At 33.2% G+C, this 19,798-nt stretch overlaps 1 protein-coding gene across 1 annotated transcript in view; it reads left to right on the top strand.

The window, feature by feature from the left end:
* LOC136989498 (ERC protein 2-like) overlaps window positions 1–18,837 on the top strand; it is a 35,427-nt gene extending 16,590 nt beyond the window's left edge. Inside the window, exons 2-3 of the mRNA XM_067287679.1 lie at window positions 13,560–13,658; window positions 17,893–18,837. Coding sequence (XP_067143780.1) covers window positions 13,560–13,658; window positions 17,893–18,453 — 660 coding nt within the window. The 3' untranslated portion in view covers window positions 18,454–18,837. The remainder of the gene's footprint in view (window positions 1–13,559; window positions 13,659–17,892) is intronic.
* The last annotated feature ends 961 nt before the right edge of the window (window positions 18,838–19,798 follow it).

A 19,798-nucleotide genomic window follows, 5' to 3' on the forward strand; every position in this document is an offset into this window, starting at 1 on the left:
ACAAAGATTACTGTTTACTAATATCCCTTGATATCTCCGCGGCGTTTGATCGTGCCTGGATCCCTAAGATACTTTACACATTACGTAGATATAACTGCCCAAAAAATTTATATGATCTAACAGTTAGTTACTTTAAAAACAGATGCACAACACTAATACACAACAATAACACTTATACCAGGAATGTCTCCCTGGGCTGCCCCCAGGGCTCTGCCTGTGGGCCAGGCTTTTGGAACATCCTAATGAACACAATATTTGATATCAAACTACCAGCACATTGCGAACTGTTTTGCTTTGCTGACGACTCTCTCGTAACAGTTGTTGCTGATAACATTAAAGCACTAGAAAACAAAGCAAAATCAATCCTTCGTAAAATTGAAAACTGGGGGGAAGAGTGCAAAATTACATTTAATACGGATAAAACTAAGTTAATGCTAATACACAAAGCAGGTAAGCACAAAAAACCTACGTTAAGACTACAAGGTAAATATTTAAAATATCATGAAGATATTAAATACTTGGGTTGCACTCTCGACTCAAAACTCACGTGGAAAGAACATATAGATACAAAAATACAAAAAGCTGAGCGAATGCTGCTAATGCTACACAGAGTTGCTACCTTACGTTGGGGTTTAAATTCAAACACATTAGATACTATCTATGAAGGTGTCCTCCTCCCACAACTAACATACGCCTGCCAGGTGTGGGGTCATGCGCTAAATCGCAAATATCTTTGTGAAAAGTTATTAAAATTTCAACGAAAAATCTGCATTAAAATGATAAAAGGATACAGAACACTCTCAAGAGAGTCAACGTTGGTAATAGCCAATAAAATTCCTATAGACATACTCATAAAAAGTAAAATGGAATTACACAACACAATAAAAACAAATAGATTAATCATAAATACAAAACATTATGAAATAGACTCTCCAGCCGATTTTCGCGCCCTCCCTCACCCGTCATATACACATGCACAAGCAGTAGTCAAATACACTCCTAACAAACGCTCCATCATATATACTGATGGCTCCAAATCAAAAAATGGTGTGGGTGCAGGTTTCTGTCACATCAAGGATGATAAAGTACTTCAATGTTCAACATTTAAGCTAGAAAATCACTGCACAATAACACAGGCAGAAATATTAGCCATCAATCACGCACTAAGATACATTTTAAAATATAAATATAATGACACACTCATATGTACAGACTCAAACGTATCAGTTAAAATTTTGAGCACACCTAAAATTAGCAGCAAACTATACTACAACACTTACCTACTCTTCAAAGCAAGTTACACCAAACACAACACGCAAATCTCTTGGATAAAAAGCCATTCAGGTTGTGGCGGCAATGAGCTTGCCGACTTGCTTGCCACAACCGCTTATCTAAATGACACAATTAAATACAGTGACGTACCTGTGGTATTCGCTCGTTTACATCTCCAGCATTGGTCAATCAGGACATGGCAAACTCGTTGGCATGAAGATAATAAAGGACAGATTACACACAAGTTCTTCCCGAAATTAGAAACTAGACACAACTGCAAAATTATAACCCATGATTTTCGGCTAACACAAATACTTACAGAACATGGCAAATTTAATAATTATCTAACTAGATTCAAAATTATAAATCAACCGAACTGCAACTGTGGAGATAATGTACCCGACACTGTAGAACACATAATATATAATTGTGTTCTTTTCGACCCTTGGCGGAGGCAACTCATTACACACTTCACAAACAAATTAATTACCTGGCCCGTGGCACTAAGTGAACTCACACAGAACGAAGACGATCTTAAAATCTTCAAACGTTGCATCATAGAAAGCTTCAACAAATATGGACCAAACTAGACAAATAACGTTTTCCTATCATTACTGTACTTTGTATACTTTACTGTACTCTGTTTGTTGAACTGCACCTACCCACTACTGACTACTGTTTTCATCTATTCATAATTTGTTATGTTTTGTATTTGTTTGTGTTACTTGTATGTATGTATAAATTTATATTTAAAAAAAATAATAATAATAAAAAAATAAAAATAAAATAAATTTAAAAAAAATAATAATAATGATAATAATGAAAACGATGGTAATAATGATAATAATAAGATATAAAAAATAAATAAATAAATAAAAATAAATAAATAAATACAATTTAAAAATAAATAAATAAATAAAATTTAAAAATAAATAAATAAATAAATAAATATTAAAAAAAAGAAACACAAAACAGTATAATTGGTTTTTTTTTTTTTTTTTTTCTTGTCTTTATATGTATATTACGTTTGGGTGTTGGTGACTACAACTATATGTTACTTAAGTCTTAATTTAGTATTTATTCTTGTATATAAGTTTAGATTTAGCCCTCTATTTTTATTTTGATTAGTATAATAAGCTTTATGTACAATTCATGGAATGCTCAGAGGCTTGGTGATACTTCTACATCTCTATCTCTTCTCGGTATATTACATGCTGTTGTCCCACAGACTACCGAAACCGATTGGGCAGCTTCCCTGTGCATTGGTGAATCATTCTTGAAACCAAATATACACTCTTGTAACTCTCTTAGTGCTCTTTGAGCGGAAAGAGAGTGTCTCCTCAACTGCCAACTTTTACAAAAAAAAAAAAAAAAAAAAAAAAAAGTAGGTCTAAATTATTTAAATTAATTAATTAAATTATAATTATTAAAGTTAATATGAGATGGAGCCTAACATCTACCTCTAGTCTCAAATTGGTTTATAATTTATGTAATAGCCGTAAATAGCCCGATATGATTCGGCAGTTGTTGGTATTTAGGATGTAAGTTATAACTTATAAGTTATTTTATTTGCAATCTTTTTAACTTTTTAATTAAGCACTAAAATTTTGTTTTTACTACGTATTTGTATACTCAATAGTAACCTAAGGATATACTTTAGATGGAGACATATGGTCTAGTTTCTCCCCAGTTGTGGAACAGTCCAAATATATTATTGGGGGCTTCTATTTGTGAAGTTTTGTGATATTTTGTTGCTATTGTTTTTGTCAATATTTTTAAAATTAACATGATTTCAAATGTTATCTTTTGTATATAATGAGAAATGCTCATTCTTTGCTTTATATATTAGTTACTCATCTTCTAGAAATAGATAAATAATTCTTTCATTAAATACGATAAGTTTCAATAAAACGTTTCGTAAATCATTTTAAAATATCGTAAAAAAATATAAAAATACACGCGAATACGAATATAACATAATTAACTAAACAATAACATTAATGCCCGATACATTCTAACCTACACGCCATCAATGCCATAAGATATCGGACTAGATAAAGGCTATATTATTATTTAATTACTAGTGATGTAACGAATATTCGGTTACTACCCGGTATTCGGCCTATTCGGCCTATTTTTCACTATTCGGCCGAATACCGAATATTTAAATCACTATCGGCCGAATACGAATATTTAGTCACTATTCGGCCGAATACCGAATACCTAAAAACAGGAGTAAGAAATAACAAAAACACAGTAAATTAATCATTTTGGTAACTTTTATTAATGCTGAAAATTAAATTATAATTATTAAAGTTAATAAGAAATAGCATCTAACTCTAGTATTAAATTATTTCGTAATTAAATAATATTATAGCCTTTATCTAGCCCGATATCTTATGGCATTGATGGCGTGTAGGTTAGAATGTATCAGGCATCAATGTTATTGTTTTGTTAATTATGTTATATTCGTATTCGCGTGTATTTTTATATTTTTTACGATATTTTAAAATGATTTACGAAACGTTTTATTGAAACTTATCGTATTTAAAGAAAGAATTATTTATCTATTTCTAGAAGATGAGTAACTAATATATAATTTATTTTATATATAAAGCAAAGAATGAGCATTTTTCATTATATACAAAAGATAACATTTGAAATCATGTTAATTTTAAAAATATTGACAAAAACAATAACAACAAAATATCACAAAACTTCACAAATAGAAAACCCCAATAATATATTTGAACTGTTCCACAACTGGGGAGAAACTAGACCATAAATCTCCCCACTAAAGTATATCCTTAGGTTACTATTGAGTCTACAAATACGTAGTAAAAACAAAATTTTAGTGCTTAATTAAAGAGTTAAAAAGATCGATTGCAAATAAAATAACTTATAAGTTATAACTTACATCTAAATACCAACAACTGCCGAATCGTATCGGGCTATTTACGGCTATTACATAAATTATAAACCAATTTGAGCACTAGAGGTAGACGTTAGGCTCCATCTCATATTAACTTTAATAATTATAATTTAATTAATTAATTTAAATAATTTAGACCTACTGGAAGAAAAAATCGTAGTGACAGCGGGCCAATAGAGAGCAGGATGCGCGATCCTTGCCATAATTTTTGCGCGCCAATTTTTGTACGTGCGTTAATCAAGCCGAATAGTTTGGCCGAATATTCGGCCATTCGGCCACGCTCCTGGCCGAATATTCGGTATTCGGCCACTCTCCTAGCCGAATATTCGGTATTCGGCTGAGGTCGAATATACTATTCGTTACATCACTATTAATTACGAAATAATTTAATACTAGAGTTAGATGCTATTTCTTATTAACTTTAATAATTATAATTTAATGTTCACCATTAATAAAAGTTACCAAAATGATTAGTTTACTTACTCCTGTTTTTAAGTATTTGGTATTCGGCCGAATAGTGATTAAATATTCGGTATTCGGCCGAATAGTGATTTAAATATTTCGTATTCGGCCGAATAGCGAAAAATAGGCCGAATACCGGATAGTAACCGAATATTCGTTACATCACTAGTTTTCAACCTTGACCGCTTCTGCTAATTTTCTCATTTCACACGTTTGTCGTTTGCGACATCCGGTAATTATGTATACAGGGCCTTCTAAAATGAATGCTACAATTTGAAATTACTGTAATTATGGCAATTATTATCCGAGAAGTGTTTTGCACTCTGCAATTCGCGAAGTCAAAATCACTCAGCATTGTGCAACATGAGTAATCTTTAGGAGCAGTAGAATTGCGGATGCCTTGGGAGGAATGACGAGGGATATGCCTTAGTGAGCATAGAAAGAATTTGAGTATCTGTTGGACCGTGTGAAACGAGGTGCACGTGTTGAGAAATCGTAACAGGCAAATGCAAAACTTGGACAGTTTTCCGATGCACATTAAAGCATCATTTAATGCACATTAAAGATGTTGATTAAAGATGACACATGTGCATTAAAAACATTCCGATGTGACTGTGAAGCCCGAGCGATACTCGAGCTCATGTGTTTTTGATATCATAAAAATGTCAAATCAAGGGAACAAGCTTTTGATTCTGATGCTCGTAGAAATTGGAAGGAAACTTTAAATCGGGAAATATTAAAACTATTAATCGAGAGAAAAATGTTCTTTTTTTAACCTTAAAAGGAGATGCAGCGCTGATATTATGTATCAGACTTATAAGAATTCGAAACAATTGAATACGAGCAGAGGTTTCAAGTTGCGATTAAATTCCCTTGATCGGAATAAAACAGTGTCGAATTTAAACCTTTCATAGCTCGAAACGGTCGGTCGTCTGCCTAGAGACAGGAAACCGACCAATCAGGAGCTGGAGATCCAGGGGAGAAAGATCTTATAAAAACCTGGATCTCAAGGGCAAAGCAGACTTGTCTCTGCCTCCTCTTGTGAAGACTTTTCTCTGCCTCCCCTTGTGAAGACTTCTCCCAGCTTCTGTCCGTGTCAACCACTGTTCAGACTTTCTTCAGCTAACAACTATAATCAACTGTCCAGACTTTTCCCTGCCTCTACAAGTGGACACCATCCGATTGAACTTCGGGCTTTCACCATTCGTCACAACCTCCCATGGTCGAGCATCAACTGTCTGCCCCGGGGCCAACAACCGAACCATCAAGAGCAACCAGAAGACAAGACATGCAAGACACACTAGATTGTAAGACTTAGTGTAAATAAACGGGTTTGTTTGTCACTGCAGCTATTTGCCTCACTTTCCTTCACCCCACATACGATAAGTCCTGACATTTGGAAATCACGAATTCGGCAACCTCACATGACGGCCGGATGGCCAAGCGGTAAAGGTGGCAGCCTACCGCTCTGGTGAACCCGGGATCGAATCCGAGCGGGTCGAATAATCCCCAGGAATTTTTCGGGGGGTGGTCCGTTCGGTTATGTCGGGCCCCGTCCCTCACCACCCGGTCGCCCCATTGTGGGCCTGGCCGAACCCATAATGGGCCTACTAAAAGAGGCCCTCTTAGTGCCCACAGGGCGGAAAGAGTTAAAAAAAAAAAAACATTCCGATGTTTTTAATACACATGTCTTTTCGGATAATAATTAACACTGTTACAATATTTTAAAATAGTAGCATTCTTATTCTTTTTGGAAGACTCTTTGGAAGATTGTAACGTGTAAACTCTTTTATCATTTGTGTTAGCTTTTACATTGGCAGCTAGCAGCTAGCCGTTTTAAGTTAATGCTATGCTTGCGGGAACTCGATCGCTTGCTCGTGTGGAGGTTTGCTGCAGCAAAAGAGTGAGCGCGCATGACGTCATTCGAAGCATTTAACACGGCAAGATTGTATCGAAAGCTTGCGGTACTCAGTCAGCATACATGTATTGTGTACAGTGGCGGATCTATATAGCGATTAATGGGGCTTAAGCCCTGGGCCCCCCATTGTCAAGAGCCCACAAAATTTGAACTTTCATCATAAATTTTTAATACTTTTCCACTATAATATATTTCATATACTTCATGTGTAGATATAATGTGGTTTATAATAGTCCCTACTTTTTTAATCACACCAAGTAACGTTTATGCCTATTGTTTAGTGCTAGAGATAGGCCTGTTATTCTTATTATAACTTTCAGCATGCCCAAAAATTTTGGTCAGGATTCGCCCCTGATGTATCTATATATATAATCGAGACGAGTTGATGATGATGATGATGATGATAATAATAATAATAATAATAATAACCAGAAACTATACAACACATCACCTCTGGTTGCAAGCTCTTGGCACAGATAGACTATTTACACAGACATAATCAAGTAGAAAATATAATACATCAAGAGCTTGCAAAGAAACACAAATTAGTAGATATCCACGAACCATTGCTACAAATACATTCCACAAACAGTATTGGAAAACAATACGCACAAAATGTACTACGACAGAGCCATAATCACAGATAAAACAATTTACCACAACAGACCAGACATCACACTCATTGACAAACACAATAAAATCACATACATTATAGACATATCCATTCCAAACATTCACAATATACAAAACGCATGCACTGAAAAAATTAGCAAGTACACAGAACTCGCCCAGGAAATAAGGCATCTGTGGAGGATGGATAGGGTGCTTATTGTACCTGTTGTTCTCTCTTCTACAGGTGTCATACCACACACACTGCACAAAAGCCTGGGCACATTACAATTGAATAGAAACACATACATCACACTACAGAAGGCCACTATATCAAATACAAGTCATATTGTGAGAAAATTCTTGAATACACGCTGATACACTTCTTTAATTTATGTTTTGGTTACTATGCCTTGACTTTGGTCCGGCATAGTACACAGCCACCGGTGTTAACTGAGTATATCTCACTTAACCCAACATAATAATAATAATAATAATAATAATAATAATAATAATAAATGCCTTGACTTTGGTCCGGCACAGTACACAGCCACCGGTGTTAACCGAGTATATCTCTCTTAATCCAACATAATAATAATAATCAGCACAGAGCCCAAACGGTTAGGAGTTGAAAGTTGAAATTTGGTACATAGTTAGGGTACGTCACGAGAACGCTCAGTAAGAAGGGATTTTTCGAAATTTCTCCCCACGGGGAGAGGGGCAGGATTAAGGCTTAACACTTCCATTAACAATGGTAGTGTTAAGTGACAATGGAAGTGTCAACAATGGAAGTGTTAAGAGAAAGCGACGTGCAAGACGCAGATGCAGTTTTTTTCGTTTTTGCTGGAAATCGAACATATTTTTAGACCCATCTAAAAATTCTCTAATTAGTCTGGAAAAGGGGGGACCCAATTCTTGCATTCTGTGAAAAGGGTAAGGTTGATTATAACGTAATAATCTTAATCTTTGCTATCGTTACTTTTGCCCGAGCAATGCCGGGCCTATCTGCTAGTATAATATATACATACCTTAATTCATAACATTAGCATCATCAAATCACGTGATCTTCAACCTGTAAAACTCCAGATTATATTAATTTCTCATGATTAGACGTAATTTTAATTGTTTGAGATACTTCAGTTTAGCGTCATTTTTCATTTAGTGCCAATTTCAGAGTCGAACAAATGGTGGCTGTAAACCGAAATAACCTCCAAATAACGGTTATTTTTTATGTTTCCCTCAGTGGCCGTTGTGCTGAAATTACTTCAGTCAGGTTAACTGAAGACTGATAAAATTATCTGTTGTCTAGAAGCAAATTTAATGTGAAAAATCCAGCAACGAGTTGCTTAACTTTCCCGGCAAAAAGTTTAAAGTTGCGTATGGCGCCATCTGTTATGATACAGTCAAACCTGTTTTTATGCGGGGGATAGGGACCGCATAAAAGAAAATGCATTAAAAAAAATCGCGCGAAACTTCACGAGTGGCTATAAAAAATAGTTTTCGCAACACAATTAAAAAATATTTTTTTTATGCGGTGAATAGGGACCGCATAAAAAAGTCTCACGTAGAAAATAACTCGAAACCGTACGAAATAACTAGGAATTGCTTTTTTAACTCCTTGGGCCTTTTTCTGCAACACCTAATGGGGAAAAAAATCCTCTAAGAATTTTAATTTTTATATTAATTAATTATTTCCACTTAAATAAGAATCTAACTCTTTTCTTTTCTTTCGAAGACACAATGTAGTGACGTAAACTTAAACACTGGGCGAATTTTTCATCCTTTTTATTCGGTTGGAACGCTTTTTTATTACATAACGCGTTTCGGGCCGATGCCCCTCTTCAGCCAACTTCTAAATCCTGGTGGTGAGAGCTTGTATACCGTTAAAAGCTGGTCCGTACCTCATTCGGTAGTTTAGACGGATGTAATAGTCCAAGGGTACGAATCTGAGATTCGTCTTCCGGTGTGTTGTCTAACACTGAGCTCGTACTCCTCCACCTCAACTGGTGGAGGAGTACGAGCTCAGTGTTAGACAACACACCGGAAGACGAATCTCAGATTCGTACCCTTGGACTATTACATCCGTCTAAACTACCGAATGAGGTACGGACCAGCTTTTAACGGTATACAAGCTCTCACCACCAGGATTTAGAAGTTGGCTGAAGAGGGGCATCGGCCCGAAACGCGTTATGTAATAAAAAAGCGTTCCAACCGAATAAAAAGGATGAAAAATTCGCCCAGTGTTTAAGTTTACGTCACTACATTGTGTCTTCGAAAGAAAGAAAAGAAACGAAAAATACAAAACACGGTTTCCTCAAGATAGAAGAATCTAACATTAAAAAGTTAAAAATAATCGTTAAATAATGATTTTATTTGATAAATATAGCTGCAGGAAGTGTTATTTCATTTAACAAGGCGTGAAATTTCACACCTGCAGTCTAAAGCTGGAGGGGAGCTAACTTACCGCATCTGTTCAAATATAACATAATATTTATGGTTTTTATGCTATTAAAATAAGAGGGGACCGAAATAAACATATGAGAAAAAAATTTTTCCCAATAAAAAATGAAAAAACCTGCTGATGTCATAGAAAACAACCAATAGAGTTTTTAAAAATTTTACAGGAGTCAATTATGTTCCAATTTATTTGAAATTTTCATATACCGCACAAAAAAAATCGCACAAAACAAATCGCACAGAAAAAGACCGCACAAAAACAGGTTTGACTGTATTTTGTTTAAAACTTTTTATATTATTAATTATTATAAAATGTCAAAATACTTAATTTCGGGGTAGGGACAAGTTTTATAAAAAAAAAAAAAAAAAAAAAAAAAAAAATTAACGAGTAAAATTTTCGCTAAGTTCGATCTCGGTGGAGATGCGACACACGACCCTCTCTATCTCCCCATTCCCTCGAACTTTAACTTCCAAAATTTAATAGCATTAATGCCCCTAATACTCAAACCGCCCTGTAAAATTTCAGAAATTTTCGGCAAAAGGCACAGGAATTATTAAGCTTAAAAGAGGGAGAAGAAAATCGTGTCCCCCGCACACTAACATCACACATACAGGAAAACTCCCTTATTTTCTTTGCATTTCTCGACGTTTCAAGGATCGGACTTAAAAAATTTAAAAATTGTTTGACTCCTGGGGATCATTTTTTGACTGATGTGTATATTTCTCTGTGTTATACAGTATACAGTACAACGTCCGGGAAAGTGTAAAAATTAAAGCATAAACTTAAAAATAATGCAAAGTTCTGCTGTCTTTTCAAAATAACGATGCATTATTTTAAATTGTTATTCGACAATGCTAATTAAACATTAACCGACACCGTTTTCATTATTAGATAACGATACTTAAGCTAATTAATATTAATTTACTCAGAAAAATAACGCTTGTTAGCCCGAAACCCTTTCGATTAGGACCGTTTATGCAAAGAAAATAATTTTGTGTGTATAAATGAATTATTATTAAAGTTATTCGCTGTTTGAAAATAGCTTTAACAATAATTGATCGATGTGGGATATATCTAATTTATGCAGAATTACGATCTAGTTACATTAGCTTAATTAATTTAAGTAATTCATTGTGTAACTGTTATTATGTAAGACGATCGAGAATCATTTTTGTACACTATAAATTGCAGTAAAATGATTTTTATTTGTTACAGCGTTTAATGTTCAGTACAGTGTGACGTTTGTTTATATCCGTCTTTTTTCCATTTAAAATGATGACATAATTGACACACATAACAAGACTGTGTCTAGACAATATATGAATAGTTCAATTGTTACTTTATCAAATTTGTTTGCAGAAAATAAAGAAAACTTATAGGCTTAAATATATCTTTATTTATACGATTAAGGATTTTACGGGATTTTCTGCAGACGTTTTTAAATTTGAAGAGTAAGAATTGACGAATTTCTTTACAGGATTTATATTTAAAAGAAGTTACAGGATTTTTATATATGTTTAACTGCAAATTAAAGTAAAAAAGTAGCTGTTTAGGTATAAATTATTTTCTATAAAATGTGTTTAAAAAGTCATACTCTTACTATTATATATATATTTCTCTTACTCTTGCTATATTTCTTTGAACGTTAGCGAATTAAATAAATAACATATATTTATATATATAACGGAACCTGTCTAATACGGAAAGATCAGAATTTCCGTGTTGTTAATGATCTGTTTTAGAAGGGTTTCAACCTACATTACTAGGATAGATGCAATTTTTTATAAGTTTTCCTTATGTTTACTTTAACGAAAACATGTAAATTTAATTTTAAAGATCATTCACATTCATTAATTAAAAGACTGTTAACTTTATGATCATGAGCATAATTTATTAAATATTTTTTCATAATTCACGCATCCAAGTGTAGCCGTTTGATATGTGGATGAGTAATTTATGTACTGCAATTAATTGCTCTACATGCCCTTGAAAAACAATTCAAACATCTGAAAGGCCTTGGATATAATTATAAATCTTTTTATTACTACGAAAGTGTGCGTTATAGTCATTTGTAACACGGAATTAACATTAAAACATTATATTTATTCTAATCACATTCGTGTCTTTAACGGCTCAACAGCTAGTCTCTCGTTAATTTAAAGTCTAAAGTGGAAATTAAAAAAATAATAATAAATTTGTGTTTCACAGCGTTATATTATAATGTTCGATTAGAAAATGAGTTAAAAGGTTTGAATTAATGTTTTTAATTGTTCTTGCTTGCAGAAAAAAGTTAACTTTTGTTCATGTCAATAAATTACGATAATTCTTGTATATTGTGAGGCATTATACCATAAGAAAATAGGATGCTTGCCTAAGGCCCCAAAACTAACAGGCCCAGTTGATTTGCTGAACCTCTCTTATGCCTCCTGCCTCCTGGCAACGGTTTCCACAATTAATCCCGTTATTTGACCTTGTTTAGGGTGCGACTATGCAGACGCGAGAGAGCGAGAATATGTGACGAGAAGAGGCGAGACGCGATAAATATCAAACCCTGTCAGATATGTGAGAGAAATTCGCTCACGCTTCACACTTTCTCGCTTCTCGCTTGTGCATGTTTTCCTTTGCGAGAACTATATCGCTCGCTACTAAATTCGCATCTGCATAGTCACACCCTAAGGTATGCGATGGGGTGGGCCTCGAAATTTACTTTACCCAGGGCCAAATAACGTGCTTGTATACTAGCATTTCGGGAATATTGGTCTTTTACTCTTTAATATGATTGACAAAAGCGTATTGGATCCAATAATCTTAATTTATTTATAATATATAATTACATGAATTATTTTTAAAATTTTGAGAAAAATATAAGTGAATTTTTTAAAAAAATTACACTTAAATTCTTTCACTTTTTGTAAGTCCAAACTCTTTGAATCCAACTTGTATTTAGCCAGAGCAGATTCAATAGTTCTTATCATGTCGTTGTGCATTTTGCACTGCTTAGCAATCTCTTCCTTAAGAGTAGCTATCTGATTGATTTTATCAGCCAGGATCTTATCCAATTTGAATTCCGCGTTTCCTAGTATTTCTTTACTGACGTATCCATTATTAATCAACTCCTCTAACGCCAACTCCCTACGTTCTGTACTGTACATGACATAGGAACCTAGCTAGTACTCCCGGATATTGGACCAAGGTGAAGATTAGGTAAGAATATAGTTTTCTGCGTCTGAAGCCCTAAACAAAAAAAATGGGTGAAACTGCCAGTGCAATGCCAGCTTCACTTACAGATTCTTATTTTGGGCCTCGCCTTTTTGAGGGACACGCCGTATTCGTTTTTGGTTTAATTAATAGTCAGGATTCTAGATTTTATCATTTTATCATTAGCGTGTGATACGGGCTTTATATTGTATAAAGTCATATAAAAGAAGTTCCAGAAGTTCCTTGTCTAGGGCCTCGCTTAATCCATAGCTGCCCTATCTAGAACCACGTTTCAGATTTACTGAGAACTGACTTAAAGAGAGCGCATAGAGGAAGCACTGTGAGAGCACAGAGGGAATAAGCATTGTACTGCGCCTTAATTGTGATGTGTTATTCTACAGACAATAACTGTGGCTTATTTTGCTACATTATTATTTTCTAATATTAGTCATAAGGCGTGTATACATAAATTTACATGTAGTGTGCTGGAATTTATATTAAATAAAGTTTATAAAAGTTATTAACGTCAAGAATAAAGTAAATTGGAAGAGATGAGCACATGATATTTTTAAAGAAAAGAAAATTAAGTTCAAAACACAGATTTAATTAATTGTCTAATAAGTGCAATGAAATTTAAAATGTTTTATTTATAAGATATAAAAAAATCTATATTAAATTTATTTATAATAATGTTTTTTTTCTTTTTTTAGCAATTAAATTCTCTGAGAAACGAGAATTTTCATCTGAAGCTGCGATTATTTCTCTTAGAAGAGAAAATGGAGAAAAATCAAATAAACACGAAGCAAAATGTAAATACAATTAAGGTTCATTCTTAGGTGAAATTTTAAAAGAAATCTTTTATTTTTATCTTCACGCAATTTATTATTTAAAATTAAATAAACAATCGATTTTTTAAGAGAGTAGACACGAATAAACAGCTGCACAGCTACTGATTTGATGTGGTACTACTTATGGCTTCCACTATTGTCAACAGATTTACAAGCGATATAATTAGCAAAGAAACTAAAAAAACGCTCGAGAGTTATGCACTGAGATTTCGATTAAGTGATACTCTTTGTTCCCCTCTGATATTGGCCCTATATCGAGTCCGGCGTTAAACCAAAGTATTTCAAACAACGAGAACTGTACTGTACATGTTACATTGTTAACGAAGTCTACAAATAAGTTTAGGTTTGAGAGTCACGTGATTTAGTGGTTAAGGTGTTACTAGCAGTGGTGATATTCAGCGGGTTCGCACAGGTTCGGCCGAACCCGTTGTTAAAGTTTTCCGAACGGGTTCGCCCGAACTCGTTAAAATTTTCAGTTTCCCGAACCTTGTTAAACACACGGAACATTTCTGTTGGTTTTTTTTTTTTTTTAATATATTAAAATATACGTATTATACTCTGTAATACTAGTAAACTAGGGCCTTATACCCCGTTTGCACCGAGCATTTCAATCTAGATTGTGAGCAAGGTCGGGGACTATGTCTTGGTGCGATCTCTCTCAACCGTTTCAATCTCGACCGAAACGAGGTTTAATCGCGATCGATTCAAGAGAGTTCTTGAAAGTAGATCCAGTCATAAGAGAGATCCCAGAATGCCATGCGCGTGAGATAATACAAGATGGCTGTGGAACACGTGTCGGGCTATGGATAGTGAAATAAAAAGGATATTGTATTTCGAGAGACGATGACATATGTCTATTATCAGCAGTGCCATTCGGGGTGAAAAATTTCTCTGCCTAAAAAAAAAGAAAAAATCGACAGCACTAATATATTATTGTTACCTGGTCTTCGCCCAGGGCCCCTTACGTTCCAAATACGCCACTGATTATTAGATATGTCGCAAGAAAAGGTATTGTATTTATTTCTAGCCAAAACTTCCATTTCGTTTGTCGGTGATTGTCAGGGAAAAATTTTCTGCTAGTGAACCCTTTGTTAACTATTTCGAATATCACCACTGGTTACTAGTAATGTAAAATCATTGCTAGTAACGCTCTATAGCTACAATACAGTCAATTCTCGATGTGATGCCCTTCTAAATAACGCGAATACCGTAAAGCGCTACTGAATATTCTTGAACGGATCGTCCCCTTAAATTTTAAATAGGAAATTCTTCAATATATGAATTACCAAATATAGGGCATACGATCAAGGAGAGCAATCATGGGCCTCACACCCCTTCTATTCCTTCCTCTGACGTACTGTTACATTTCCCCCCTTTTATGTATGGAAAATTACCAAATCAATTGATTTGGATAATTTAATCTGTGTATTGATCTATATAATAAAGTTTTAATATACAGTAATTAAAATTTTATTACACAGATTCTGTACTGGGCTCTAGGTTACACCCCTCTTGTCGGCTCGGTGTAGATGACATTCGGTGTTATCACCACATCACGTTATTTCCAAACTCGAATTTGTGCTTAGACCTCGCTATTATAAAGCATATATTTTATTGTTTTAAACGATTCGATTTTGCGCCACACTCGATTTAGCGCTAATTTCAGAAGATGACAAGTGAAGGCGCTAAATTGAAGCTTAAATCTAGTTTTTAACAAGTTAATTCTCTCGATATCTATCTCTTGATGCAGTTTTTACTACTTTCTTTTTGGATTTTAAAGACCTTTCAATCCAGAAAATCACCACAGAACAGATAGACAGCCTCATAACTTACTAAACAGCAGATTTCATCAAATTTCGCTCGATTAATTTTAAAAACAAAGAAGTAATTGTCCAAAATAATGAAAATTTGGGATGAAATGAGATAAAATGAAATCATCAAGGCCTTTTCTTCAATTTGGAAATACTTTATATAGCATTATAGTACTATTAAGAGTCGCTAGTATAATGAAACGTTAAATTGTAAGGAGATAAGCCGCAATGCGCTAATTAAAAAAAAAAAAAATGTTTTCTAGACATTATTTAGGTCAATGGAGAACATTTCTGTACAAAATTTTGCCATTTGAATAAATAAAAAAAAATCACACAAGATGCTGTAGAATCCATTAATTTGAATAAAATCTTGAGTTAAATGCAATAAGTAGACAGTTTTCCTGACTTATTTCTGAAACTTTCTATTTAAACTAATGATTGAAGTTGTATAATTGAGCTAAATTTAGTCACTCAACCTTCTTAAAATACATTTAACATATTAATTATCTCGATATTAATACGGTTTTAAACGAATTAAACGAATTGTTCTAGTAATAGTTTTCATTACTTTTTATGAGTTTAGAATATTTTTATACTAAAAATAAATGGGCTAGCAGAAAATTGACCTTGTACTTTTGATCAGAATTATTATGGTTTACTGCATCTTTATTCAGTCACAAGTCTTGCCTTGGATTCATTGTTTTTTAGAACTGTTTTAACTTCTTAGTTTTCCATTAATGCATTCGGGCATAACATTAACCAGTCTGATATTTCCTTACTTATTCCTGATTACAGAGTGATCTTACTGCTCTTCGAGAGGAGAGAGATTCAAATTCTTACTTCTGTTCTTCAAGGAGAAGAAAAACAAATCCAAAATAAAATCATTCGAGAATAACAGGTCATAAGTTACTTAACAGTATATTTCATCCCAAATTTTTTAAAAAATTTGGACCAGTTTCAAAAAACATATTTCAAAATATAATATTTAAAATGTGTACAAGCTGTCGATCTGTCTTTTTCGGTAAACATTAATATATTCTTTAAAACAGCATTTAAAGTTTTAAACACTAACGATAATTTTCTCTTTGTAATTTCTTGGAAAGCATTAAGACTGTTAAATACGGCGGCCCAAAAGTCAGTTAACCTTGGTTTTTACCTTCCGGGTTTTACCAACGAATCACAAACGTTCAGGGCAACGTGCTTTTCTTTTACAACAATGGTACTACTTTCTTATGGTTGGGTGAAGTATTTGAATAAGACAGCGATTTAGTCTTTACAATGGTTAACTGAATTTTGAGCTAGGGACGAGACTGATAATAAAATAAATACAAACAGCACTCTCTCCCTCTTGTTATTATTATTAATTTACCCGTCTCTCTTATAACAATGTTCAGACATGAGTGTAATTTTCCTGGATATTTCATACAGTAAGTTACAATCTGGCTAATTCGAAGCTGTCTAAGGCCCCGAGCACAGAGTAATTATAGGCTTTTCCATATAATACGATCTGGTTAAGTGGAAATAGTCAGTACTTTTAACCTATTTTTCCGTGTATCTTCCATACTTTGATCTTCGCTTTCTTTTATATCCCGTGTGAGTTCAAACGATCGCCCATGCCGAATACAACACATTGCGTCGATATCCTTTCACTGATACAGTATGTTACCGGTGTTCTGATTGGGACGCAAGGATGTGCCTGAAAAACGTCTTAAATCTGTTTACAGTTTTATAATCATTCTGTGAACAGATTCTCAGAGAAACAACTTGATAACGGGAAATTGACAGGCATAGAAAATTTTGAGAAAATCGGGTATTAAACTCGTTAACTGGAAACTTTTTAACTCAAAGATGGGATTTCCTTACTCTTAACTTCGACTTAACGGGGATTTCTCTGTATTAGTCTACTAGAAGGAAAAAATTTAGGCTTCTATTATCTGGTAGGAGGAGAGAATTTATGCCTATAAGCCTTAATTTTGTTACTCTTATTAATCTGAATATTAATCTTGTGCAAGGGGTTTTTCAGGGTTACATTACGCTACTAGAAGAGAGAGCGAATTCAATTTTAATGAAAAAAAAAAAAAAAAAAAAAAAAAAAAATAGAACGGTTGCAATTTTAATTGGTTTGGATATATTAAAAGTTTTGGAAATTGGAATTTTTAACGTCTTATATAAATAATTCTAGTTTTTATAAGCTCAAAACACAGAAATATTCGAGTAATATAATCAAAGAGATTAGTATTAGTATTAGTATTTAATTAGTATTTAATTGTTAAAGTTTATTAGTAATTAAAAAATTATATAAAAAGTTTATTAGTAATTAAAAATTAGTATTTAATTGTTAAAGTTTATTCAGAAAATTAACAGTTAATTTTACTTCATTTTAGGGTTTTCGAGACGTAAATGACAGAATATGGTCAAAATTAAAGTGGAATTTATGCGAAAAAGACGAAGTAATCGAAACATTGCAAACGAAGCTGAAGGATAAAGAAAGGGATGCTGAATTGTTAAAGAAGAATCTGGACGATGCGAAGAAAGAACTAGAAGAAGCGAAGAAAATTACTATCGAAAATGAATCTTTTAAGCGAGAGAAATCATATTTACAAAGAGAAATTACGGAATTAAAGAGAGATTTGCTGAAAAAAGCGGAGGAAGTCGCTAAACCTTCGCAAGAACTAAATTTAAATCGAATGGAAAAGTGTATAAACACCGAAAATGGACTAAACGGTAGGAATTTAAACCCGTTTTGTTCCTCTATTAACCAACAAAATAAGAGCAGAGATAAAAGAGGAGGAAAGGTGGAAGTGCCCCATGACGATAATGAAGTGGAAAGATTGCGTCGTCGACTCTCCATATCTGAAGATAATGTACTTCACTTAATGAAAGTCTTGGAAATCAAAGATAAGATGCTAAGTGCTCTTTTAAGAAAAAACGAATTTTCAAGTTAAATATTCAGATTATCTTCGTCTAAGGAATCTGATAAAGCCGCCTGCTATAAATATTTAAGTACATCCGAGAAAAATGAAGCGTGGACCGAATAAGAGATAATGTTGTGGAGTGAATCGATAATGATTTAGTAGGAATTTTAATGCGTAACGTTTACAAATCTGACGTTCTTCTAGTTATATATGAATCTTGCATAAAATTTCTATATATTATCCTATCGTTAAGGTAAATTTAATTAATTTGCAGGCGAATTTCCTAGCTAAATTCTGTAAAATTATAACTTTATTTAACGTGTAAATGCTTTCTGCAACATCTAGAAAAATTCATTGTATTATTTAACAGTGTCATGATTTATTTTGTATTTTTTTTTTTAATTATTAAGTATCAATAAAAATTAGGCGAATTTATATTGTTTATTTTTATTCTTCTTCAATTACGCTAAAAGGAAAGGCGGGAAATGGTATTTTATCGCATTTTTTTCATTTATAACTGAAGATTAAAGCAAAAGTATCAAAAAGGAATAAATTCTCTGCCATTTTATATCTGAATTACGCTCTGAAAGACTTTAATCTTGAAATTTTTTGGACAATCTCTCTTAAATTCTGCTTAGTACTTACAAACGGACGTACTCTTAAAACTTACTACTAAATTAAACGACAAATATAGACTTTTAGCAATAAGATTTATCAAGTTTTTGTATTTAGAAGGTAAATTTCTATCATTATATTATTTTATATTTTATTTTGTCAATTAATTCGAATTTTGATAAATATAGAAAGTAGGTTACTTGTAGTTTTGCCAAAAATTATATTGTAATCAATAACATTTTTTGAGAACAGTTATTAGAGGCTAGAACTGCAGTAACGTTATATCATCAGGAAGTGCTTAAAGGGTTGAAATCTTTCGAAATTTTCAGGTATGAAATAATATATTTTTGAAATCCGAATTTTATATGTCACCTGACGAGGTCTTAAAGAAATTATAACTTTATACCATATAATTTTAAAAATATAACGTCATAACTTCCATATTATACAAGTAGAATTGCAGTCAAGATGAAGCTTCAGTGTGTAGGTTCTTATATAATGTTAACTGCAGTTCTACTTGCATTCTATTGAAGATAAATATCATACTTGAAGGTACTGTATGTACATATTTATACTGTTCTATATACGTTCCTATATATAACTTTCTATATATTGTTCTATGTGCTTTTGTATGTACAGTATTTTCCTGTGTATCTTTCTAGGCTTAGGGTGTAAGCTCTTAATCAATCACTTAAAAGGTTAGAGATATCTTTTCTATTTATAGTGATACTTAGAAGTGGCCAGCTATTCCCTATAAGAA

The sequence above is a fragment of the Centruroides vittatus genome, unplaced genomic scaffold (assembly GCF_030686945.1).
Source record: "Centruroides vittatus isolate TY-2023 unplaced genomic scaffold, ASM3068694v2 scaffold_576, whole genome shotgun sequence".
Lineage (NCBI taxonomy): Eukaryota > Metazoa > Arthropoda > Arachnida > Scorpiones > Buthidae > Centruroides > Centruroides vittatus.